General features: G+C 31.1%; 1 protein-coding gene across 1 annotated transcript in view; it reads left to right on the top strand.

Annotated features, from left to right (window-relative positions):
* Positions 1-27,591, top strand: part of tyn (trynity) — a 129,868-nt gene that overhangs the window by 97,979 nt on the left and 4,298 nt on the right. The window contains exons 3-14 of the mRNA XM_081764672.1: positions 4,155-4,287; positions 7,781-7,917; positions 10,681-10,802; positions 11,345-11,489; positions 13,040-13,152; positions 13,964-14,189; positions 16,281-16,397; positions 16,963-17,138; positions 19,154-19,287; positions 21,590-21,729; positions 22,608-22,689; positions 24,250-24,394. Coding sequence (XP_081620798.1) covers positions 4,155-4,287; positions 7,781-7,917; positions 10,681-10,802; positions 11,345-11,489; positions 13,040-13,152; positions 13,964-14,189; positions 16,281-16,397; positions 16,963-17,138; positions 19,154-19,287; positions 21,590-21,729; positions 22,608-22,689; positions 24,250-24,394 — 1,670 coding nt within the window. The remainder of the gene's footprint in view (positions 1-4,154; positions 4,288-7,780; positions 7,918-10,680; positions 10,803-11,344; positions 11,490-13,039; positions 13,153-13,963; positions 14,190-16,280; positions 16,398-16,962; positions 17,139-19,153; positions 19,288-21,589; positions 21,730-22,607; positions 22,690-24,249; positions 24,395-27,591) is intronic.

Here is a 27,591-nt window from a genome sequence, read left to right as displayed (position 1 = left end):
GAAATCCGGCAACACCGCGCGGAATATCGCACAGCATTGGCTACTGCCCGTGATGCTTTACATCTGAAAAACACAATAGTACTTCTTTGATATTGTATTTGTAACAGGATGTTTCTATTAGTTCTTTGATATTGTATTTGTGACAGAATGTTCATCTTACTTCTTTGATATTGTATTTATGACAGGATGTTCATCTTACTTCTCTGATATTGTATTTATGACAGGATATTCCTATTACTTTTTTGATATTGTATTTGTGACAGGATGTTCCTATTACTTCTTTGATATTGTATTTGTGACAGGATGTTCCTATTACTTCTTTGATATTGTATTTATGACAGGATGTTCCTATTACTTCTTTGATATTGTATTTGTGACAGGATGTTCCTATTACTTCTTTGATATTGTATTTATCATAGGATGATCATATAATTTCGAGATTAATATTTATGACAAGTTGAGGTACCTTATGTTGTGAACTTTTTGCTACATATGTTTTCTTTTTCATTATAATAAGCAGTATGTGCGTTACTGTTAGGAGTACGAAAGCCATTGCTAGGAGAAAAGACAAACAACTATTAATACGATCTGTTGGTAAACAGTGTGTAATCTGTTTTGTCGGAATAAAAGAAACTACCAATTATTATTGGAAACGAATGAAACGCTTTTTAGAATAACAAAAATGTTTTTTTTTCCTTGACATGGTTATCGTACAACACACATTTTTAGGTATGCAAAAATTAGTTTTCTTCGAAAACTACTCATAAGAATTTACACATCGACCTAATTTTGTTGAGCTCTCAATGAGACCTATCGATTTTTATAGGCCAATGTCTCATTTTAGACAAAATGGTTTACGTTATTTCCTAGTAAAGGCGTAACATTAATACATTCTATTCGATTACTTTCTCCAATAATTCTATTTACATCATAACTATTATCAGTAGCATAGCTGGTACTCAGTTTTTTGTAAGACTTAGTTAACGATGAATCCAAATTAAACTAGGATCAACTTTCCAGGTTAGCCCTAACTGCTGGTTTAGTAACTAGAGCCTTTTTATTTCAAATGTGTCCTTGCTGGTGCTACTGTCGATGTGTGTTTTCCCGTACTTCCTTCAAAAGAGAAGAAACAAGTTGCTGTGGCCGAGATCTTTCAACAGTTGGATGTGGATAGGGTTGCTATTCCGAATCATTTCCCTGGCTTCGCTGTACACTGTCTTCTTAGCCATTCTAAGTAGCCTACGATTTTCACTCGCTAAGACCGAACGACTGAATGACAAAATTTGCAACGCAGTCGAGGTCATTCATTTCTTTCCCCAAAGCAAAGGGAAGGTTTCCTTCGTAAGAGGGCGGTGGGAGTGGGACCGAAGAATGTTTCACATATTTTCCGAGGGCACACTTGAAAAAGATAGGCTCTAGAGCGCGTACCTTCAGTGCGCGGGTTCCGAGAAATTTGAGTGCATAATAATGGTTCGGATTCACTTTAAGCTGTAGGTCCACGTTTCATGTAGAATCGGTTCTGAAAAGGGACACTAAACAACAAGTTTCTGGGTTTTAAATACTGTGGTCAATTAACCGATTATTATTATTATTATTATTATTATTATTATTATTATTATTATTATTATTATTATTATTATTATTATTATTATTATTATTATTATTATTATTATTACACCTTTCAGATATTTATCTTACCAGTACATTCACAACTCAGTAATTTTTATTCTGTAAATTAGAATAATCCTATTTGAAGGATATGTGAATATTTACATTGGAAAACACATATTTGCAGTCGATTGGAACGGAACTGAAACCTATTTGCGGCATTTTAGGTCTCTTTATAAAGAGAACTAATGATACCACTTATTATTATCAACTGAATTTTCAATGTAAAATGATTAAATATTTATCTCATACTGCAATATTAAATAATCATACATAATAATCGTACAAGAATTAAAAAAAAAAAAAACTATCATGCAATGAAGAAGCAAATTTTCTCTCAAACTCTTGTATACGACTTAACCTTTTTGTCGGAGGTCACTGAACAGAACTTAGGGAACAGGATGTACATTGGGATGAGAGTCATTGATTGAATCACCCTTGTGTCATGTAAGGTTTGCAGGATAAAAAAAAAAGAAAAAGAAACTATACAGCTAAGCAAAAAGAGAAAAAAGAAGACTGTGAAGCGTGCTGAGAACCTTAAATGATTTTGCAAAAATTACATCTTAGGAGGGAAAATGTGATAAAAGAATAAGAAACGCATGGATGAACCTTTTTATGTTGTTGATTAATGGCAGTGTAAGGAACGTGCTAACAATGGCAGCTATAGATTTGATCAAACAGAAACCAGAACTCAATAGCCTTTGAGCAAAGGAAACGGAAGACTTCTAACGAGACATATCCTGCACAGTTTTGCTATCTTCTTATAGTTTTTAATATTCAATATAAATTAATATTTTAAGTGGTTGCAGTGCCTACAGTTGTGCGTCAGTATTGTTCATGAATGAATAATGAATATTTTGCTTTTAAGTCTGACGCTAACGCATTTTAGGGTTATTCAAAGTAAACTTATTTTAGGATAATTGATTATCCACTTACAACCAGAATCAATTGGACCCCAGTTAGGTCTTATTCATTATCTTAATTTAAATTGAAATAATAATAATAATAATAATAATAATAATAATAATAATAATAATAATAATAATAATAATAATAATAATAATAATAATAATAATAATAAACTATGACGAATAATATGGAATGGATTTGAGTCTTCATCCAAAATACGACACTAGTTCTAAGCTTGTATAGTTTAATGTTATTCAAATTGGGTATAATGAAGAGCTAACACGAAACGAGCAGTTGTGAACTCAATTTTGATTTTTCAACTGAACTGTGTACGATTTGGTAATTTTTATTTAGAGTTCTATATACTTCTTCTACAGTGATTTTATTCTAAAAACAGTAATAAAGATGATAAGAAATTTTTGGAAGGAAATCAAGGATAATAGCCTTTTATAATCCATTTTAATATACTCCAATCAGGATTAAAGAAAAACTTTAGAAATCTCCAATCAGTATAATCTTCCGCGAGATTTGAATCCAGAATTTCACGATCACGAAACGATAATTCTTACCGTTAACTGGTGCCTGCTCGATAAGTGTTACGTTTACTTTGAGCTAGAAAATATTAAAATCACTCAAATGTCAAAACTAAACAACATTTTCATTTTTTTTTAAAATCTACACATGTTACTTTAGAAATAAAATATTGCATCTCATCTTCTTACATAAAATTGCAGTTATCATATCAACTATGAAAATGTGTTTTCATATTTCTACATATTCTATCAAATTAATAAATTTTATTGTTCGAAGATCACTTATGAATTATCAGAATATTGCATACAAAATCAGAGGCGGCTCTTCAGGGAAGTCACATTGGTAAAAATTTAAATGTTATCGCTTGGTCTAAGGAAAGAAAGCTTCATATCACTTCAGAAAGCTGCATACAGGAATTTGTACGTTCGGTAGGCTTTCTGCTCTGAGTTTGTATAATGATAAATTTTTACCAATGTGAATTTCCTTAAGAGATATTATCACATGCAACTATATTCTGTCAACCATTGACAATTTTAATAATGAAATTACCAGGAGCCTATTTCTCAGAACTACTAGTCTTAATACTACTGTATTTTTTTCAAATTCTAGTATTTCTAGTTTATTATATTGTAGAACTTGTAAAAACATATTACAGGACTTGTTACTTTGAGAAATAGATCCCTGCAGGACTATATATATATATATATATATATATATATATATATATATATATATATATATATATATATATATATATATATATATATATATATGTGTGTGTGTGTGTGTGTGTGTGTGTGTGTGTAACTTGTAAGGAATCTGCAGCTCATTATTAGCATTTTCTCATTTATTATTTTAAAAATATTGTGATGTTTTGTGTTTCAGTATGAAATTGTCTAATTTGTTTTCTTTTTTTCTGTTTTGCAAAACGTATTAATACATGTAATTTTAGCATGAGATATTATCTATAATTATTCATTAATAGTTATTATTTCGCAAAGTTGTTCCATATTTTTAATTATTTTTTTTCTATTTATTTACAGGGCGAATGGCATTTGAGAAACTAACAGAAATGGACTATCGAGGGAGTACTTATTATACTGTAAAAAATCTTTCTCTATACGAATGTCAAGGGTGGTGTAGAGAAGAGCCAGATTGCCAAGCTGCTGCCTTCAGGTATTGTTTTTTTTTAAAATTCAATACAGATTATTTGAATATCAATCCCGAAATTAAAAATGCATAACTTGTTTTGTTAATTTAATCTGAATTGAAATATCCACGTCAATTTTATTAAGATACAGAAAAATAATTAAGGGGAAACCAACATCATTTTTAAGAGTAAATATTGGATTTTTTTAAATAAAAGGGTAAACATATACCAAAAAAATATCCGAAACAGCGTGGCAAAATAGTTCTCAATAAATTTTAATTCACAACACTTATAAACCATATTCAAAACGCAAATATAAAGCAAGCACGTCAACCATTCACCAAAGGCATGTGCAACTAACGCATAATAGTTTGCCATATTGCCATTAACTATCTTATTGTGAGTTATCATACCTTTCCAGCAATAAACAGCATAAACTTGCTTTGGATTTAGATGATTAGTTTTGTATTACTCTATAAGTTAAGCACTGTTAAAAACTGAGATTTGTAACGAAGAAAAAAATACTTTCCTAATACTAAGTTTGCATGAGAGTTATATAACCATGCTCACAAAATACTGGATGGTTTTGCAATGTAATAGAGTACGAGCAATCAATATACGTTCCGAAAGGACACATGTAACGTATAACACAAATAATAATAATAATAATAATAATAATAATAATAATAATAATAATAATAATAATAATAATAATAATAATAATGGAAATTCATTAAGTAAAATGCATTTTATTTGGTTCCATTATACAGGGTGTTTCAAAACGACACCGACAACGTTTGGGAGGTGATTCCTGATACCAAGATAAGGCGAAAAGTATAGGCCATCCTGGGTGCACAAATGCTTCCTTTCGGAGTTATATGCTGCTGAAAACATGAAAAATTGAAGGTCCACAGCTCCAAAACTATGGTCCCTACCGTAGTCAGGTCAAGACTTCACTTAGGAACTAATATGTGCGCTATCCAAAAATACATGTTTCAGAATACTAAGGTACTCACGCAACAATTTTTATAGAGACACTTTGGCTACGGGCATATAATTTGAAGTACTCTCCAACTGCCTCTATAAAAATTGTTGCGGAAGTACCACAGGATTCTGAAACTTGGATATTTGGATTGGGCGCTTCCTTTACGCTGATAATAACCACCATCCACAGTCTCTCGAATTCGAAATAAAGCCTCTTGATATTTGGCTTTTTCGAAATTTTGGACAGCCCTAGCTCTGAAACTATGCACTTTTCGCCATAGGTCTATATGAACTTTTTCTCTTATTTTGATGTGAGGAATCACCTCTTAAAGTTTGTCGGCATAGTTCATTAACACCTGGTATAATAATATGTCAATTATTTAATACAATTTGCTTAAAGCCACTTTTGTTACGCTATTATAATTTCCGTTCGTTCACGTTGCAGATTTGAAGATTTTGCACCTATGTATAATTTAATGATGTGCACTTTTACGTGTTATATATATGAGCATGAATCTCCTTGCCATTCCGCACAACATATGTATGTCCCTTTACAGACACAAGTGAAATACATTTTGATAAAAATTGACAAGGGGTGCCATATAGGGGAGATTGTTTCGATTATTTTTTTCAATATCTAGCACCGTTTGCAATATTTGAGCCTACTTCGGATTGGAGTTTCTAATTCATGTATGATCAATGTTTTCTTCCTTCTTGCAAGCAGTATGTAATAAGCAAATACATTACACACACAATTAATTATAATGTCAGTGACATATGGTGTTCATTGCACAAAACAGTGCAAACAATAAAGATTCATCTTAGATTGGAGAAATGGTTATCCTTCGTTTTTCATTATGGGTGGGTTGGCTGCTAAGTGGCGCAAGTCACAAAAATTGAAAAATGGACTAACACCACATATCATATCTAGGTAGGCAACTACACTTATCCACCAAACAGTGTGAGTCCTAGTTCATTATTCCGCTCACAAATGGCACTTGTTGTTTGTCGGCCAAACGAAGCAGCTGAGCGGCTTGGCGTTCAAGTGGTGTAAGTCCCAATTCTCCCGCCTAACACTAGTCCGTGCTGCTGCAGTCTCTTTGTTGATATTTCTGTTTCGAGTGTGATGTATGAAATGCATTCTGTTGATTTCCTGAATGTGAAGAGCCTCCAAGACTTTGTCACAAAACGTAAAAAGAATCGTGCTGGCAGTGAAATCAACTGACTGAAAATACGCCATATCAAGTACGACAAGACGTATGGACTATCTATCAATCCTCTACAAAGAACTACTGAACGACATGGTTGAATTCCAGGAGTTTGGTTTGCGGAAAGGAAGCAGAACTGGGCGTCCATCACTACAACTGATTCAGCATGAACTTGAAACAGCATACCCTGATGGAAGATCCATTACAGCAGCTAAAAAAAGGATGTGTTGGATCTACTGAACCTTTGTCACCATATTTTTTTTTGGGGGGGGGGACTTAAAGACTGACCGCAACAATGAAGAATTGACGAAGTCATGTAAGAAATTAAAGAATTGTATTGTTTACTCACACAGTTTTTGTTAAGAAGGTAAATAATTTGTATTGTTTACTCACACAGTTTCTATTCTTGTACTTCTTAACATTGAACAGCATTGCCAGTGTAAGAGTAATGCTTCAATTTGTTATTTAATCGCACTTCATTTACACAGTATTTTTTCACTACAAAAGTACCCTTATTCGCCATGTCATGATCTTCCAACTTCTAATCTAACCTACCCTAACTTCGCAACTTCTAATTTTGAAGAACATGCAACTTCTGCAAAATAAATTTTTGCAATGTACTTATGATATTATAGATCAAAGTCATTATTGAGCAGCACCTTCCTGAAGAAATACACATTTCTGAATTTACAGAGCGTTGCGAACTTTCAATTTGCTCTCCTGTAAAACAGGCATTTTGGACTTACATCACTTGGCTGCCAACCCACCCATTTGGTCATGAAATATACGCCGGGAGATATATCAACCCCGTATACAAATGTGTGGTGTTGGAATGTATAACTTGTAGGATAAGAGGCTTTGCTTTTTAAAAATTTCAACACTTCCAGTGTACCCTAAAGTGTAATAAAGAAATACTGGCCATTTTTTAAAAATATTGAATTAGAACTTAACAATCTTTACAAAATTTGCAATCGATCAGTGAAAACGGCATCTTTCTAGAGCCTATGGTCCCCGAGAACTCATTCTCGAAAGGACTGGCCACAAACATATAAAGTTTTCTTGATCACAAACATATAAACCTAGCATTTTAATATATAGATAGGTAATATATTGCGAAATCATACAAATTTGATTTTCATATCGTTTCATTTAAGGAAATTTTCCCACAAGATATAATATGAAAATCTTGGCAGTTCCTAATAAAGTTTAAAGTGTCACATACAAGGTATCTTCTTACTACATTGATAAACTTTTTTGTTTTAAAATTAGATTAATGTTTTTGTTTGTATGATGAAAAATAATTAGTATTATTTTGTTTTATTTGCAGCTTTGTAGTAAATCCCTTAACTCCGATGCAAGAAACCCTATGTCAATTGCAGAATGAAACATCAGCAAGTAATCCTGCAGCATCACCTCAAAAATCTGTTAGCATGTATTATATGGTGAAACTACAAATACGGTCAGGTAAATATATATTTTTTATCTACTGCTATCAAATAAACAAAACCAGCAAAATCACATTTTAAAACAAACACATCTAAAATTAATTGAAGCTTTCCTGGCTACAAGTACGAACTCTCTCTTCACGAGTACTAAATCAAGCAGGATGTTGTAAAGTCCAGCTACCACATACCTTGATAATGGGAATTATGTCAATTTCTGAAATGTAAGCAACTTTGTCACATTTCATCTGACTGATCACACGAGAGGAACTATTTAATAAATTAAATCTAATTCATTACTTTAAGTTTTGTAAAACATATTTTCAGACATAAATAAAAGAATTGAACTCATGCTATTAACACTTCGATAAAAATATTTAAAAAAATATTTTGAAAGTGAGACAGAACATAAATTAGAGTAGAAATTGCGGGAATTTATAATATATTTTAAAATTATTTGTATCTCTGTGCTCTTTAGCATGTATGATTTAGCAATAATAAGTGACAACCTGTCAACATATCTTTTTAAAAATATAATTTCTCAGCTATCCACAATCGTATAATTAATTTATTGGAGATCACCCGTCACCAATAAATTAATTAACGAAATTATCACTAGAATATCGAATATTTCATTGCTTGTATTATATACAATTTTCATTATAATATTTAATTTTGACGATATAGTTTTTTTTTTTATTATTTCACCGAACACAATATCTGATTTTGTATGTGTTGAGTCTCATTTATCAGAATGCATGTTAATTACGTCACTGGAAGTATAATTATCCTCATAAAAATGTTTGAAATACGTATATTGCAGGTAGCCAATTTCATGTACTTTTGTTAAAATTTAATCTACATAACAAACTCAATGACTAAATTATTTTTAAGTATTTTATATAATATGGAATTTATTATATGCTACAATTCTATAATTGTTAAGTTGTTGGTAGTCTGTAAGACAGTGATATTATATGATGCACTTGAAGAGACATTTCTCAACTGAAAACAGTGACTGTTTTACTTAATTCTGATTGTATGGGGAAATTAATATTTTTCTGAAATTGTTTGGTTTAGAAACCCGATTTTACGTTTAAGGGAAAAATGCTATATTCTATTAAATCGACAAATTTTCTTCTTCCATCTCACCCGTTGAGAAAGTCTAAGTGGAACATCACAGAATTCATCTTCATTGAGGTTATGAAACAATACAATTCACACCCAAACATTATTACATATATTCGAATTAGTAAACAACTTTGTTTTTAATTTACTAAATACTGGTATAAACCTAATTACAATAAAACAATCATATTCTAGATATGAAAAAAAAGTAATTCAAGTTTTGAAATAAAGCCACATAGCTTAAATATATCTTCTTGCATGATAGACATGCAAAAATATAATCATTATGTTAATACGTCGTAATATGTCCTAATTATTATATTATGATGGGAACTCTTCAAACAATGTACACTTTTAAATTCATTAAATGTGGAACACTTACCACTCTTCTGGGAATATTATATGAGGTTAATGGCCATGTCAAATGTAATCCTTACGTCTCCTTAAGTAGCGTTTATACTCCCAACCATTACAAACTTCACTGTTTCTAGATTAGTTTGTGTATAAGAGACTCAGAAGTACGTATAAACACAGATTACTAATGGATGAATTTTTTCCTTTGTTTCATTGTTTAAAAATATACAGTATATTATACCATTTCATTTTCTTATAATAAAATCAATAGGAAATCCCAGTCAAGTAGGTATATCATCATCATTATCATTAGGTGCTCTATCATTATTGGCAGGTCAATTGCTGCAACTAAGATTTCATGCACCAGTCTTTTTCTAACCTCTTCATCTCTATGTATGATCTTTTTCTGTTTTAATACTGTCCATCAACTATACTCTGTTTCGTCCCCTTCCTATTTTTCCTGCAACCACACCCTCTACTACTTCCCTCATGATAAAGGTTCCTCTTAACCAATGCCCCAATCAGTTTCTCTTCCTCTTTTCAATGACATTTAAAACTGTTCTTCCAAACGCTTTCTCATTCGTATTCCGTTCGACCCACTCTCTATTCTTCTTTACATCCATATTTCGAACGTTTCGTGTCGTTTTTCATCACCTTTGCGTAATGTACATGTTTCAGCCCCATAGAAAACTCCACATCAAACATCTTATGAGTCTTTTCCTTAACTCTTTATTCAAGGACACACAAAATGAACTTTTCTTCCTCGTAAAGACTTCTTTCACCATCCAATCCTTGCTCTTACAGGAAAGTATGTATAGAGAACCGAATATTTAGTATGAATCAATTTAGTAATGATAATAATATCAATTCGTCATTTATAAAGTGTCAGTATTGTCAACACAATTTTAATGATTTTGAAAGTTGTATATTTTAGAATTTGTTTGATAAACGAATTATTCTATATCTAATTTCTATATACTAATGTGCTATATATAAGGAATGGAATGCAATCTGCCCAAGGATCACGTAAAACTAAAATTATTTGGTTCAGCTGGTGTAAAAGTTCTTATACGTTGAGTAGTGAAAATTGCAAGCATTCCATGATAATTTTCCTTACACACATGCTATTATTCAGTGAAGTAGTAAATTACAACCAACTAATTTGATACTTTTTGTAAAATTAATACATTGCAGACATACATATGCTTTTTTTTTTTTTTTTTGCTTCACTTTTGTGCTTTTATAACGACATATTTAACGTGTTAGTAAGGTTTAACGATTAATCTATTTCTTATTCTTTCAGATAATGTCTGCCACAGGCCATGGGCATTTGAAAGAGTCCCGAACAAAATGATACGAGGGTTAGATAATGCCTTAATTTATACATCTACAAAGGAAGCTTGTCTTGCATCTTGTTTAAATGAGGTACGACTAATTAATTTTACTTCTAATAAGCAACATGGCTTAACATTTACGAGGCTTATGTTGCTTAAAATGCATGCGTTAAGGTTAGTATTGCGTTACACAGAACGTATATCAATTTATTTGACGTCTCAGAATTCACAAATTCTCAACGAAAGTTGAATTTATTCTTTATCCCCAACTGATTTAAACCAAAAGCAACAGGGATGATTGGTAAGCCTTAAAGAAAGCACATGCCATATTCCATTAAGATTGGAGAGATATTTATGTGTTATTGTGAAACAGATACACGAATAAGACTAGTTTTCTCCTGTAAGTCTGAATGATAAATATTTCCTTCAAAAATAATAGAATTATTTCATAATTGATGCTGGCTTTTCAATTTGACATGATTAAAAATCAATATTTTTAATAAATTGAACACAAATATAAATTTTTAATAGCTAAAAATGTTTTAAGTAATCACACATTATTTCAGTTTCAAAACTCTAAAGCACCTGATATTACTTTTATCCTTATTTAAGTTTTTTTCTTTCTTATTTCAGCATCGATTTACCTGCCGGTCAGCGGAATATAACTACGTTACATTACAATGTCATCTTAGTGACTCCGACAGAAGAACTACGGGCCAGTATATCCAATTTGTTGATGCTCAAGGTGTTGACTATTTTGAAAATCTTTGTCTTAAAGGTAAGACACAATAAACTTTCGTACAGCATTATGACATATAGAAATTCAGAGAAAATTAGCGTGTTCATCAAGAGGTAACTTGTAACTTGGGATTGAGGTGTGAAACGTAGCAAAACAATATAGTTTTCAACTTTTAGTTTAATATACTAGTAAAAAATATGAGATTACATAATATAGGGGACTGAAAACAAGAATAGATGTTAGTGAGCAACCCAAACGTACGTGGTTTCATGAGAAACGAATCTTAAAGAGAACATAACTCAAGATAAAGAATTTGCTTAAAGTGGAGATTAGGTTTAAGGTTGCTAATTGATAATGAATATTTTATAATTAAGTTCAAAGACAAAGATTTTTGGACTCAATGTTAGGAGGCACATTTCCTGTACTATTGATTATTAGCCTTAAAGTAGCCTACACATTTGATATATTATTAGTATTGCAGATATATCCTTTAGTTTATGAACAGAACTGTTCGTTTGGGGTATGCCTATTTTACTGCAAGAACACACCAGATCTATGTTAATGGAGAAGCAACCTTTGAATATAGTATAGAGTGCTTACAGAGAAACCCTTACAACTAGCTCCATTTGATGTCGGTGGCTACGCACTTAACTATATCGAAGTCAGGATGCCGATATAGATTTTTCCGTAGCTTATAAAAATTACGCTAATTCTGAACTACGTGAACAAATACGGACAAGTGGATGTTGAATATTCCGGAGCTTCATGTTTTGTATATTAGTATTTAAATTGATTTCTGCCGTTGACTAACGTCGGCTTTCAATGTGAATGAAGATGGGAGATACAAAATAGTGAAACATACAACGATATACTCTGCATATAGTACATATTGCCAGTCTACTATGGTGTATTTCACGAACACAAAAATACAGAAAGAAGTCTCTTATAAATAATAATTGCTAAACTTTTCGGACGATGACATGACACCGAGACGAACTATCATATATTTTAAATAGCATTTTAAATAATATACAGTAAACATCATCATGATTTGAGAACGTATTTGCTTAGTTGCAGGCGTCTAATATACAAACTAAGATAAATAATTATACAGTAGCGCTTTTCTTCAAACCCAATTAGGCATAAAAAAGAAATAACGTTTTTATTTATTTATATTTATTCAAAAAGCTTCTAGATACAGCTGCAACACCAAATGTATATTTTAATTGTTAATAGAACTAATGGGTTATATGTTTATTTTCAAATAAAGAACATATACGTTTAACGAAGTAAAATAACCACATCTACATGTCAACAAATTTAAATGAAAAAGAATAACAGGAAATGAAAACAGTTTGGAAACTTTCTGCATGAGTGATAGCAGATAGATTGATCAATAAGAATTTTAGTTTGAGAGAACAGTTTTAGCACATATTAAATACAATTGAATTTATTTATATTATGATCTTGCTAATTACTCTGTCATTAACGTTGGTTATTCATAATCTTCCAGCAGACCCCCTCCCCACCAAAAAAAGTTATTCGCATGTTTGATCCTAATGTTCTTGTATTTTGTTCTCTCCTTTCAGCTAACCAAGCATGTAAAGGCAACAGAATTTTCCAGATTCCAAGGATAGGTGTATCAGATGACAAGGTTGCCCAATATGTTGATTTACATTACTACGTAGATAAAGAATTACAGGTAATAATAATAAAATATTATCAAAATTATTTTTCATGCTGTGTTTTATAGACAAATTGCAGAGGTGTATAAGTTTTTTTCAAACATTTTCTAGTTTGTTATTCTTTATTTTAATTACTTAAAAGCAAATAGCACTGAAATGATCACCAATTAGAAATCTTTGTCTCAGCTCTTACAAAAGAAGATTAAAATAAAGTTTCACTAATCTATAATGAGACTCACTAACTCAAAGTTTGTAGGTATATTCCCTATTAATTATTACTATCCTATATTATTATTAATTCTTACAATAAAAAGTATGTATGCACACACTTTCTGAGTTTTACCAACTAAGAAAGGAGATCTAAGTTATCAGTTAGAGTAAATATTTCTGCTTTCTTTCTCAGTGTATTAGGATATTTTTAGTTCATTGTTTATTTGTTAAAGTTCCATATCTTAAATTCTAGTGTTTATTATCTTAATTCAACTAATACTCCTGAATGTATTAGAGAATTTCGTAATTGATAATTAGGAGTTTTATTAAAGTATATGAATATATCAAGAAAAGACTTTTATTTAATACATTCTATACTGTATCGGTGTTATAATCTTAATATAATCCTATTAACATATTAAATTGGTGATTGTACTTAGTAATTTCTAACTAGTCCTTCATGTTTCAAAATTAGAAATGACTTAAATTTTCTTCCGTCAAAAAAATTAGAATTGACTTAGAGAGGTAAAAATAGACCTAGTACTTTTTTTTTCTCAGCATGCCTTCTATTACTTCTAGAGCTTCTCTCTTCACTTCATCTTGTTTCCATTTTTTAAGGTTTCCAGTGAGCAAGCTTGTCGTCTGGCTTGTGAAATTGAAAACGAGTTTCTGTGCAGATCATTCTTGTACAAAGGACCACCAGTTGGAAATCAGTATAACTGTCAGCTATTCCATCTGGACCACAAGACGCTTCCTGATGGTCCGAGCACATACTTGAATGCAGAACGGCCTTTGATTGACACTGGTGAACGAGTTGGAACATACTATGAGAATGTTTGTGATAGTAAGTATATCAGTCAAGTGAGATATCCTCAAAATGATATAAATATGAATAAATTATGAGATATTTGTTCCTAATTTTAATAAAATTCAGTAATACTTTCCTTTTACAGAATAACAAAATTAATATTTCTTTTTAACAGAATAAAAAAATTACAAACAACTACTGATACCAGAAATCACTTTAAAATTTGGATTAGAGTTGCATTTTATTACAAACAAAATAGTAATAATAAAAATTAGGAAATTAAAACATGTACTTGACAAATAAAATATTAAAATAGCATTAATTCCGTACCCATCACCCACAAGAATGTAGAGAAATTATTATAAAAATTCCACGTATCTTTGCGTTTTATTTATTTTATTTATTTACTTTTAGAATCTTTATAATTTCAATACCTTATACGATGCTGACACTGAAATTTTAAGGATTGTAAAATTAAAAATATGCAAAGGTGCATGGAATGTATTTACCTTTTATTATATGTAATTGCGTGTTACACAAAATGTGAATTCTTTAACATAATTCAACCAAGAAAATTTGATAAAATTTAAATACCATTATTGTATAACAGTTTACACAATAAAAATAATTGGAAATACTGAATATTTAACAGCTAACTTTATTGAAAAGCTCATGATTATCAACAAACTTTATGGTGTAGCTTTGAAATTTGCACTGATCAGTTCTCTTCCCAAAATCTGTTTTTTTTTTTTTTTTTTTTTTTTTTCTTGTCTTCAAGGCTTACGATTTTCAGCAGAAAAATTTAAAAAAAGAAAAAAAATACGGTTACTCACATGCAGAAGAATATAGGGACGAAAATAGGAGTTTCATTAATAAAAGTTTACAAGAATACATTTCCGACTTTTCACAAAGATATTTCTGTTCTAAAATTCATTTTACTGCAAAACCAAAGATCCATGGTAAAATAAATAAACAATAATAACATAAAGAAATAAAACTATTAAATCAAAATTACTTTTAATTATCTTTACTTACCAATGGCAATGCAAAGACACGAACAGCTTCTAAATGTTGGTGATTTGGAGAATAATTCTCTTAACAGTACATTATTTCTGTCTTATTTACATAGAATTTGTTTTTAAGTGACAGACGAATACTGTACGGTACCGCTATAATAGTTAGCTAAACTTTTAAGAAACAGTTATTTCCACACTGACAAACGTATTTTCACAAAAATGCGAAATTCTATTCACTCTTCCATCAACATGAAAAATATGAAGATTATTATTATTACTATTATTATTATTATTATTAAAAATTATTATTAATATGAATGAAAGATGCTTAAAAGAACGTTAAATTTCAAACCAACAAATGAAGTTGAATCCAATTTGTTAATTCGAAAATGTTACAAACGTTTTCCTGAGTTTTGCGAGAATGCCAAAGAATTGAAATTTCTAGCTTTAACTCTTGAGTATGTATTTCAAAAAACTAAAGTCATTCAGAAACGTTTTCCCTGAGTTTTGCGAGAATGCCAAAGAATTGAAATTTCTAGCTTTAACTCTTGAGTATGTATTTAAAAAAACTGAAGTCATTCAGAATAACGTTTTAGATGTGTTAAATATTTTTTTTGGTGCTGAAAGCTGAAACGGATTAAAATTTCTGACTTTTTTTTTATTTATATTCCACTGAATAGCTTTTAAAACTCAGCAAAATCTTATGTTTCTAATGTGTGATTTAAAGCTAAGTATAAGGGGTTTTGTATTCGTTGTATGCATAAAAATCTTACATTGTAAGACTTAACTCATAACAAAAACTCTGCCATTGTTCGTGTGATCCTGAAACATGGATCTATCCTGACACAATAGTTATTATTATTATTATTATTATTATTATTATTATTATTATTATTATTATTATTATTATTATTATTATTATTATTATTATTATTATTATTATTATTATTATTATTTCGTATTTGTCTTTTCTTTTTCCTCTTGTCCAAAGATGTTTGTCAAAGATAAAAGTGATAGCGTGTTCATTTTGTTCGGTGTTTACCAGTCTACAATGTAAAATGTGTAAGTAGATTAACAGGAATGGTCTAAAGATTATTTATTTATTTTTCAGAAACAGCTCTTCAAGATCCTCTTCCAGTTGTATTCGATAGCACGGATGATCCTTCATTAGATAATAACTTGACACGTACCGACGTCAATTGTGATAATACCGGCACATGCTATGATGGTAAGCTAAATTAATAGTTTCCTTATAGAAAATAGGAATTGTTCCATTCATTATTTTAAATAAGACAGGAAACGCTACATACTTTAGTAGCTTGATATAAAAAGTTTTGTTTGTGGTACTGAAATAAGTTTCTAGTCACGATGTAATTTCTATTTTCTATTTTTTTTAAGTACAAGATACAAAAGTTGTTTTCCACTACTATTAGTCATAGATAACTACTATTTTCATGTTCTTTCACTTTACACTTCTCTTTTGGATTTAACTCTTGAATGAAAAGTTGCAATCTATCATTTTATTTATTTAAAAACCTACTGTACATATAGAGATTAGCTCGAAATGAAATACACATTTATGGCATTGCTTTAAATTGTATAAAAAAATATTTGTAACTTCAACTTCTTTCCTTGAAGTAAGCAAATGATACTGAAATGAACAAATTTAATGTTAACGTTTTATATGGATAACATTTATATTTTAACAGAATCTTTTATATATATATATATTTAACTCTTGTTACAATAACAATGTTACAACACAACTTATTACACGAATACTTGTTTCGCAGTATCTGTTCATTGTAAAGATACGAGAATAGTGGTCCAAGTGAGAACCAACAAACCATTCAATGGGAGAATATACGCTTTAGGACGAAGTGAAACATGCAATATTGACGTCATCAATAGCGATTTATTCCGACTGGATCTCACAATGAGTGGTCAGGACTGTAATACACAATCAGTGGTGAGTATTCTTTCTATATATTCATTGCTCAAAAGTAATAGCATCTCTTTAACCCTACATGTGGTAGAACTTGCTTTTTCCTCATGACTTGTCCAATAATAATACGAGTGGTATCATGGTATAGTAAAATGTTACACGAATTATGATGGATACAACAGGCTACCAATAACTAGAACTAAAGTAAAATATTGGAAATACTTTCATATATATACAACACAGATGTATGTTAACAGTTGTGTTATTTTGTAGTTAAGATTCTTTTAGCTAATTAAGTTATAGTACAGTAATTATTTAGTTAGTTTATATTCCTAAGTTAATTAAGTTGCCCAACTAAAGAGCATTCTTCCTAACGAACTAGAATAATAATCTTGCTTAAATTTGATAACTTCAAAAGATTTTCTATGCATTTATCTTATTGCAATAATAATAATAATAATAATAATAATAATAATAATAATAATAATAATAATAATAATAATAATAATAATAATAATGTTATTGTTGTAACTTGTAAGATTGCAAAAATGATATTGTTCATGAACTTACGAGCCATTTGCAAAGCAAGGAGATAATTAAACCAGAATTTAGGGTAATTGTGTCATGTTTATTTAAGAACTGCAATATTATTTTTAAACACGGCTTGACACCAAATAAAAGGAAATTGAGTGCAATTTAAATGTTCGGCGAATGTTTTTGATTCTCATTTCCAAATACCTTATACAAAACGAATTCTGTTCTCTGGAGAATCTTAAGATTTATTTATTTATACATATTTTTTTGGCATTACCGGCACCTACGGCCTTAAGCCCGTTACGTATGAGCGATGACGTCCCTCGGCGAGCACCCGGTAATGAATGAAGAAAACCTCACTCAGGACGGTTGGTCTGAGAAAGCTGTTATTCATTTTCGACTGAATGTCCCCACCGAGAACCAAACCCAGGACCGTTCGCAACAAAGACGAAAGCGTTAGCGACCACGTTGCGCGGGGCCACGAGAATTTTAGAATAATTTAAAATGCAATAAATTAAGTAAATATTAAACACAGAGCCAGCATTTAGTGTTTCATTCTTAACAGTTACTCTCATAAGTAAAATTCACAATGCTGCAGGAAGAATTGTATTTTAAGTTAATTAGTTTATGGTTATATCTAGGGTTGCCAGATTGAATTGAGAGCAATCCCGGAGACCAATGTCATTTCTGTAATTGGGATAGAAATCTGAAACTGAAGATTTTTGCATGATATTACCACTATTACTGCTAACACTTATAACAACTATTTTTAACTATTAATATTATCGTTACTACAGACGTATACTGTACCATACAAAATGAGAATGGCACAAAACATGGAAGCCCACCTTATTATATGGATCTATATTTTTTGGAGTTGAGTCCTACTTTTCAGAAACATCTTGTGGAAAATTGCTAGGTCATTTTCAAGTTCACCTAAACACAAATTTCGTCCACCAAAGTTCCGATGTCATTGTATTTCTATCACCTGACCATAAAATCTTCATTACACCAAACACTCGTTCGATATGTGCATTACTGACTGGTATAGAAAGACTGATATACATTGTATTATTTTGAACAGGATTGGTGCGTTTTCTTTCTCAAAAAATGCACTCCGTGATTAACAGTGTTGATAATATAAATTGCAACGCATAAAACTAATTGTACATATTGATTTCCATAGAAATTAATGTTAAGTTTTAAACCATTAAATGAAAACAATGCTCAATAAAGCATGCATAATGAAACGAATTTAAGCCTAGCCGTTTGTCACAACGAATAATTTCCAACAACTAAATACAACATATATTAAAAGAAAAATTGGCATAGATACTTAAATATAGGTAATTTAATATTGAAGCTCGTAGATTTGTAGATTGTATTTCAAACACAGGCACCCTGGAAATTTATCAACCCTAGTTTTATCACATAATGATGTAACATTCAAAATTATATTATGTAATATTAAATTAATTTGAAATGTACATGTTTCTTTATTGCAGACTGGTGTATACACAAATACGGTTGTGCTTCAACATCATAGTGTGGTGATGACAAAGGCCGACAAAATTTACAAAGTGAAGTGTACTTACGATATGTCTTCCAAGAATATCACATTTGGAATGATGCCAATCAGGTATGAGCTATAATTTGAATAGGAGTTTATAATTTGTACTATGTCTTACATGACAATCAGAAATAATGAGAAAGTAGATGAAAATTTCACAATTAAATTATGGAAAGTGAATATAGCCTTTTATGAAAAGTGATTAAATTTAAAACAAATGAATCATTCGTACTTTAATAAATCATTGGTGATGGGTTGCAAGTAGCTCCTCTATTAACAAGGTAGTTCTAAAGTGAAGCTATAGTAATAACAATATGACAAGAAAAATGTACATTTGATATGCATCGTAGATTAATATCGTAAGTAATTTGTCTAACCAAATATACAGGCCTGTTTGGAGACTTATTTCACTTGTAGCTGTTGTTTTTGGGAATTACTTGTTAAGAGTATGACAAGTATCAATTAATCTATATCAAAAGCAAAATTTCAACCGAAATAGCATATTTTAAAATAATTCATGTGCTCCAAATTTCTACACAGTATTTCTTAGACCGGCTACTCTGCTTAAGTAAGATCATTCCTGACAGCCAGATTTCGTATTCCCGTTCTTTCTCCTCCTGTAAACTTTTTCTTTATTTCTTCAGAAATGTGTGTGTACAAACAGAAGGATGTTACCTATTATACTTGAAACAAGATAACTTTTACATGAAGTATTTATTTTAAAATGCATGTTTAAAATATTCTTGAATTAATATCTTTGAGATTTTGTTGATGTTCAACCTCCCTATTTATTATTTGAAATTTACTATGAGATCAATTATTTGATTTGAGCTTCACGTCTCACTGTTGCGTATTCTTTTCAGCGTCGAATATGATGTACATATACAGGCTGGAAACTTGATAATAAATTCTTACATATCACCTGATCTTTATTGATTTCCGTAACAATGTAATAGCTACTTACTCTGTACTAAAGTTACGTATAGTGTATATAGTTATACATATCTTCAATTTAAAAAAAAAAGTTCAGCTGTTTCATTTAAATAGGATATGAATTATAGATTATCACAGCTTGAAATACATAAATATTAGATAATAACAAATGAATTTCAATATTGAATTGAATTTCTATTATAATTCATAATTTGTCATAAAACAGTAAGGAATTCAGACAAATAGTGACTTGATAGGATACTTTTCACGGTATATTTGAGATACAGGCATTTTAGAAATATTAACTTTGTTATTTTGTTACAGCAAGCATTTAATCGAATTCTATTTCTAAAACTTAGACATTCACAATAAGTATTAACTATGTCTTTTACAAAATATATAATACATTTTAAAGGCCACGAAAATTATTTATCTTACAATTAGTAGATTAATGTTTTATTCTTGGGACAATAGAAATCAATAACTGAACATGTGATTATCTATAAAATTACCAAAAAAAGTCAAATAAACTAACAAGTTATACAGTTAAATAATTATTTTAAGACACTCTTCTATAAACTTCAACTGTTTTGAATTTGACTGTCTCTATTTGTAATAACATTTAAAGATTTTTTTTTTTTCAAATATCACAACACTCATATACGTAACGTATTGACATCACATAACATGCACAAATGCAGTACATACTGACAACTAAAAAATAAATACTATACAGGGTGCATAAGAAAATATACTTCATTTGAACATGTTATAAAACACACATTTTAGCCCTAGGCGAGATTCAAAATAATTTTGTATTGTATTTGTATTTATAAAAAAAAAAAAATTATGAAAGATTTAATATCTATTAAATCAATTTTGAGACAGACCACTAGTCAACGTCTCAAGTGGCAGCAACAATCTCAGTACCATAGAATCACTGCTTTATAGAAATTTATAGTCCATTATAGTTTATATTATTATGATTAAAAATCAAACAAGTGTGTCATATACACTTGACCAACGACACGTGTAAAGTGTGTCGTCAGTCAAAAAAAGGCAGACAACCTCTGATTTAGCTTGCTCTTCAGTCACAAAGAGAACTATTTCTAATCTTCTGGTATCTGCTTATTTTCAAATTCGACTTCAAGACCTTGACTATTCCGATACTCCTAGTTCCAACACGTTTTATTAACCACATGAAGCATATGAACTTGTACTCTTACATTTCTCACTACATAACCATAAACGAAAACTTCAGACACAAATGCCCAAGACAGGTTCTGCTGGTTAGTTTTCAGCTCAGAAAAAAAAAAATTAATATGAATTTAAAATACTTAAATACACATGATAAGAGTAAGTTATTTGATTCCTTTGAACGTTGCCTCAAGTGTATACGACATTTTCTTATGACTTTTTTTTTCGTATCTTCCAACAGAGATCCTGAGATGATCAGTATTACCTCTGCTCCCGAAGCACCTCCACCACGTATCAGGATCCTGGATACCCGAGGAAGAGAAGTGGAAACTGTGCGCATTGGAGATAAATTAACATTCAGAATTGAAATTCCTGAAGATAGTAAGTACCAAGTAGTATAATTTAATTGCCTCTTGATTGTACAATCAACAGTAATAAAAATTCTATTGCAAATAACTTTTAAATCCATGAATTGCGAATCTTGCAGATAATACACAATTCTAAAAGTCTGTCGGAAATTGAAAATTTTAATACTTTTCGTTTTTAAGAATAAGAAAAACAATTCTGCAGTAGACAATTATGGATTTGAATAATAATACAAATTATAATTCCTATATAATACAAAAATATCTTAGTATGTAATGTTAATATCCTGGAATGATATACAACCCTGCTCAAGAGATCTGCAATGTTGATTGCAGAAATACAAGGGGACACAACGAGAATTCCTTATAATAAACGCACACGTGTCAGTGCGTCACGTTAATAGATGCCGCTAATTACGAGATTGTTGAGTATAACCAAGTCCATGAATAATTGCGTAAACAATTATGCAATTATGAAACTGGCAGGTGGTTGATGGGAAAACTAAATCTTCAAATCACTGGATTTTTTACTGTTATTTTCATCATTTGTACTGATCTACTGCAGGAATGACAGCATTCGTTCACAATTTTACACCTTATAAATAATTATATACTAAATCACACTAAACAACATGCATATATGCTTCATTCAGAGAAATCAAATACACATACACAAAGACATATAGGTAGATATGATGGTGCTTTCAGTCGTAGGAACTTTCATCAAACCAAGAACAAGTTAGAGAAAAGGAGAAAGATAGCGTCTTAGGTCTTCTGTCAAATGAACCGCAGCCAATACGCATATTGATATATCTTTTATCTTCTTTTTAGAGCAACTAATTCTTTAAATGAATAATATTGTCATTAATATTATTTTATCTTTTGCTATTTCAGCGCCTTATGGAATATTTGCAAGAAGTTGCGTAGCTATGGCAAAGGATTCGAAAAGTACATTCCAAATCATCGACGATGAAGGGTAAGTTCTTTACCTATCCATCCATATAATAACGGCTTTAAAGATAGCAAATACAAATGTCTCAGAATGGTAGAGGTTTCTATATGTAATGAGTTATATGCGAAATATGCACATATGTTTCTGAGGTGAAATTGTAGTGGTTTGTAGCTTTTAAAATATGTTGGTAGATTTTATTCACAAAACAAAGGATCTCACATTAAGTTTAAGGATTGGTTTTAGGTATCGTGCAATTTTTAGTTATGCTTCTTGTACACTTTTTGTCTGATATTCCTCCTAGGTTCTTTTGAAGAATTTCCACAAAATTTTGCACTGTGTCACAGATTGCTAAGTGGAAAGTTCTTACGTAAAGATTTTAAAGGTTGAACTGGTCGTTGAGGAATACATAGTTGAAAAATCATCTCAAACTTAACAGTATTGATAACCTGATATATATATTTTAGAATGGATTAGAATCTCTGCCTGAACCTCCTTGTTATTAGGTTTTGATGCACTGCACTTTATTTCTCATCTCATAAAAGGTTACAAGAAGAATCACAGTTATCCTTTCGAATAAACTTTATAAAGAAATGTACAAAAGCTATTGAAACTGTTGTCCCTTGTTAAAATATCTGAGAAAAAAGGCTGGTAATAGTATACAACAGTACCTCATGATCTGTGCGCGTGGATACTTCCTACTGTTGCACTACGTATAAAAATGATTTTATTACATTTAGAAGTAGTAAGAAGCATCCACGTGCACGTGTCATGTGGTATGTGTTTTAAATCCCCCACATATACTCATACACTACGTACAAGGGCACATTATTATTCTTCGCATACCATAAAACACAACGAAACGCAACGCAAACCGACGTACATTTTATTTTATATTATTCAGTAATTAAATGAAAGTCGCCTTGTTACCTCATTTTCAAGTTCCTATATCCTCAATGAATAATCCGTAAAAGACTGCACTTCGTGAGTCCTCGCTAAATGATGAGGTACTGTCGTATACTATATCCAAAGGCTTTCACATCATGTTGTGTTATATTTTTTCTTTCATTCGTTACACCAACAGATGCTATCATATGAGCGAAAACATAAGTCAAAGCAGCCAATGTTAAAGTTAAAATTGTATCTAAATATTTGTTATTATGGTGATGAATATATTTTAATTGATCTACATATTAAAAATTCACTTAAAACATTCATATATATATAAACAAAGTGTGTATCAAAGAGTATTAAAGATGAGTTAAAACTCTGTTACTTATTCAAACGCCATGTTCCTGAAGCTTCTTATACTCAAACAATATGTAATTTGTCAACTGATTGTTGATCCACAAATACTAGTCTTTGGTATATTACTTTATTATTGCAGTGTTTAAAAATATTTAATTTACTAGTTACATAGCAACAATATACAGACTCAAAAACTGATGTTTGTATATTGTATATTCAGTCATGGACATTTAGAAATTTCTATGAATCAGAAAAGGGAGGAAACATACGAAAAGTTCATAAATACAATGGTCAGACATTTATTGTTTTTTAACAAACAAACCAACTACTATCTTTCAGCTGTCCAGTGGATCCAACGATCTTCCCAGCTTTCACACCAGACGGAAATGCTTTGCAGTCAGTGTACGAGGCCTTCAGGTTTACTGAATCCTACGGAGTTATATTTCAATGTAATGTAAAGTATTGTCTTGGACCTTGTGAACCGGTAAGTATTTTACTAGTTAGTTGTGTATGTGTACCCGTTTGAATAGGGAAAGTTAGTTTGATTTCAAGTCTATGTGGAATTTTAATGAAACGGCTTTTAACAAGCAATAAATAACTTTGTAGTCTTCCACATAGAAGGAGACAAATTCTCATGATATATCTAATCTATTGCGAAACCAAATAACTATACGTTCACACGTAAACGGATACCAAATCACGCAAAATTTCTGCTTTTTGACAGTTATATTTTTTAATTACACATACGTTGCAAAATTCTATAGTCAATAGTTCACGTCCTTGCAATTCGTCTTTGATATTTCGGGCATATTTTTGGATTTGAGGGGCCAGAATTGTCTGCTTAAAATTCGTACTTTGTCATTGTATTTTCTGTTTTTATTTGTTCAGTTTAGGTTAAGTTAGGTTAACTTAGTACTTACCTTCACTTCATTAATTACATTTCCATAACATCGACTAATTTCCTCTTAAATTTCGGTTCTTTTTATCTAATTTTGGCCTCCCAAATCCAAAACTATACCATGTTTGGTCACTGAACTAAACTCGCCTTAGCCTCAGCCATGCAATTTGTAAATGATTTTAAAAAATAATTTTTACTTATTTAGAAGTTGGTGCTTAAACTAAGCATATCACTAATTAACTCTTAAGAAAGCTAAATATTAAAAATCATAGCAGTAATAAAATCTCATTCTACAGGGTGGTCCGGAAGTGGGCGTACCCCCCTTTAGTTTCAAAAGTATAGTGTTAGTTATGGTAGAATGTCTGTACACACTTACCTTGAAGTCTTAAGAGTCATAAACATGTCAATGCCGAGCAATGTTACCAAACAAATGTGGGTAAAACCTAAAACCGTCAGAAAATTAGGGGTACACCCACTTCCGGTCCACCCTGTACAAGCCTCTCGAAAAACCTGCTTGAAGAGTGACCTAATTGGCTTAGAAGAAACACATGATTGTTTCCCACTGCGCATGTTTGTCCACCAGCGAAGCTCAATAACGTGGAACGCATTCGTACTAAAGCTAAAAAAGCTCATAAAAAAGAAACTTAGTAGTATTAGAACGATGTAGCGGTAGTAACACTTGTCCTAAGAATAAAGAATACTCTTCCAAAAGTAATAGGACAATTAATACGAGAGAAAGAAATCAGATTAACTAACACTCACCAATTGTGTACTCTGGAGAATCCTAATTGAAGATATTATATTGTTAGCATGATTTCGGGAACCAATTTTGTTATCTTCGACAGCCAGACACTAACGAAGAGCTTCAGCTTCACGGATATTTTAGAATTTTACTCAACCTATCCTTTTTTTCAGTGAGTCATTAGAACAATACTCACTGCTACATATGTGAGTTATATTACATTAGAACAAAAACCCGAACATTAAATTTAAACGAACGCAACTTCTATAAGAATTGGGATTTAGTTATAAACCGCTTCATTCAATCTCTGAGACTTAAAATTGTATAGATAAAACAGAATTTCAGATTTGTACACGTTGTCTATGGGTTAAATAGGAAAAAGGCAAGTAAAACGAACTGAAGTGAAATATTTTAAATTGTATGAAACATGTTTAAATAGAACATCTTCAATTGATGGTGCAAAGCTCTGTTAGTTTGGATAGTGATCAACATTTCAGGAACTTATTGGTGATTAGTGTTTCTGTGGGAAAAAGAAAGGACTAAACTGAATAAAATGTAAAAAATATATGTGAAGTCAAAACTCTTCATTATCTGGCTATCGAGGGCAGCAGGATTGGTCGCTATAATTGACAGAAATGACGAACTTTGCACGATACGTCTCTCATTATCTGTTTATTGCGTTCTCAATAGTAGCAGACAACTTATGTTTATAAGGTTACAATCATTAAGTACTTTCACAACTATGTACAGTCCGCAGCAAAAAACCTGCAACATGAGCGTGTAAGTTTATTGTGAAACAACGAAGTCTTTTGCTCCAAAATAAGTGTGCAGAGGAGGATGCAGAGGTTTTTCTGGCGTGATTCGTGCCACTTAGACGTTACGTTGATTCCCTGCGCTGTTAGGTGTAGTTTCACAATAAACTTACATGCTTATGTTGCAGGTTTTTTGCTGCGGACTGTACAAAAATTGGATAAAAAAATAATGGTAACATTGTTATGATTCATACATGGCTTTATGCACAGAAGAATACCTGTTACATTCTTTCAATGTAATCGTCTCTCATTTCTATCACCTGTCACTGTCAGCGCGTCAGTCTTTCTCAATGTCCCGCAGGGACTGTCATATGACACGAATAATGGCTTCTCTTGGACCAGGAAACCACGGTGACTCAGTGGTACAGCGCTTACCTCTGGTGCGTGGGGCCTCTGGTTCGATCCCCAGCCAAATAAGTTCGTGGTGGACAATATCGTGTCCGTGGGTTTTCTCGGGGTACTCCCGCTTCCTCCCACTTTTTCATTCCACCAATTTTTCCATCATAATTAACTTGCTTTAATCATCATCTCCCTCAGCCTAATGGGTATAATTGTGGAACGTTAAACTAAAAGATTTCATTTCTTGTGTCGTAGTGCTTCCCGCGAAGTGATTGCTTCATTTTGACGAAAAAGTCGTCACGAAGTACCTAAAAACATTGTTGTACACTGTGTCTACGTGCCCTTCAATTTTGATCCACGCACGTTGTCGTCTTTCTGAAACATATTGTTATGGTGCTACCACTTTCCTCCTCTACTTTAAGGGATTGCTAATTTTGACAATAACACACAATCGTTACTACTCGTCTCACATTCCCTTTTCAACTACAGAACTCTTGCCCCTCTGACGTGAGAATAGTGTTACCACAACTTTTTACCCAATCCATGTAATAAATATTACTTTTAAACTAGAAAGTTATAAAGTTTAGTTTGAACTTTATACTTTTTATATTTATTGGAAGTTAATTTTCAAGCTGAATGAAATAAATGAACACTTAAAAAGCTTCATGCTTCCGCCGCATAACATATTGCTTGTGGAATCAACTATCGTTCGAGATCTGTTTTTGGTAGGTGCAGTAGGTTTTGTTATTCTATATTACGTTAAACTTATCTTCCACAAAAGAACACAACCATAAAGTACTAATTAAAGATGATAACATAAAAACTACAATCAAAATAATTAATTTCTAATATAAGGGAGGTCAATATTTTTCTATCGATGGGCCGTATTA

The sequence above is a fragment of the Thermobia domestica genome, chromosome 7, assembly GCF_964235325.1.
Source record: "Thermobia domestica chromosome 7, izTheDome1.hap1.1, whole genome shotgun sequence".
NCBI classification, from domain to species: Eukaryota; Metazoa; Arthropoda; class Insecta; order Zygentoma; family Lepismatidae; genus Thermobia; species Thermobia domestica.
This window is presented reverse-complemented; position numbering and strand designations above follow the sequence as displayed.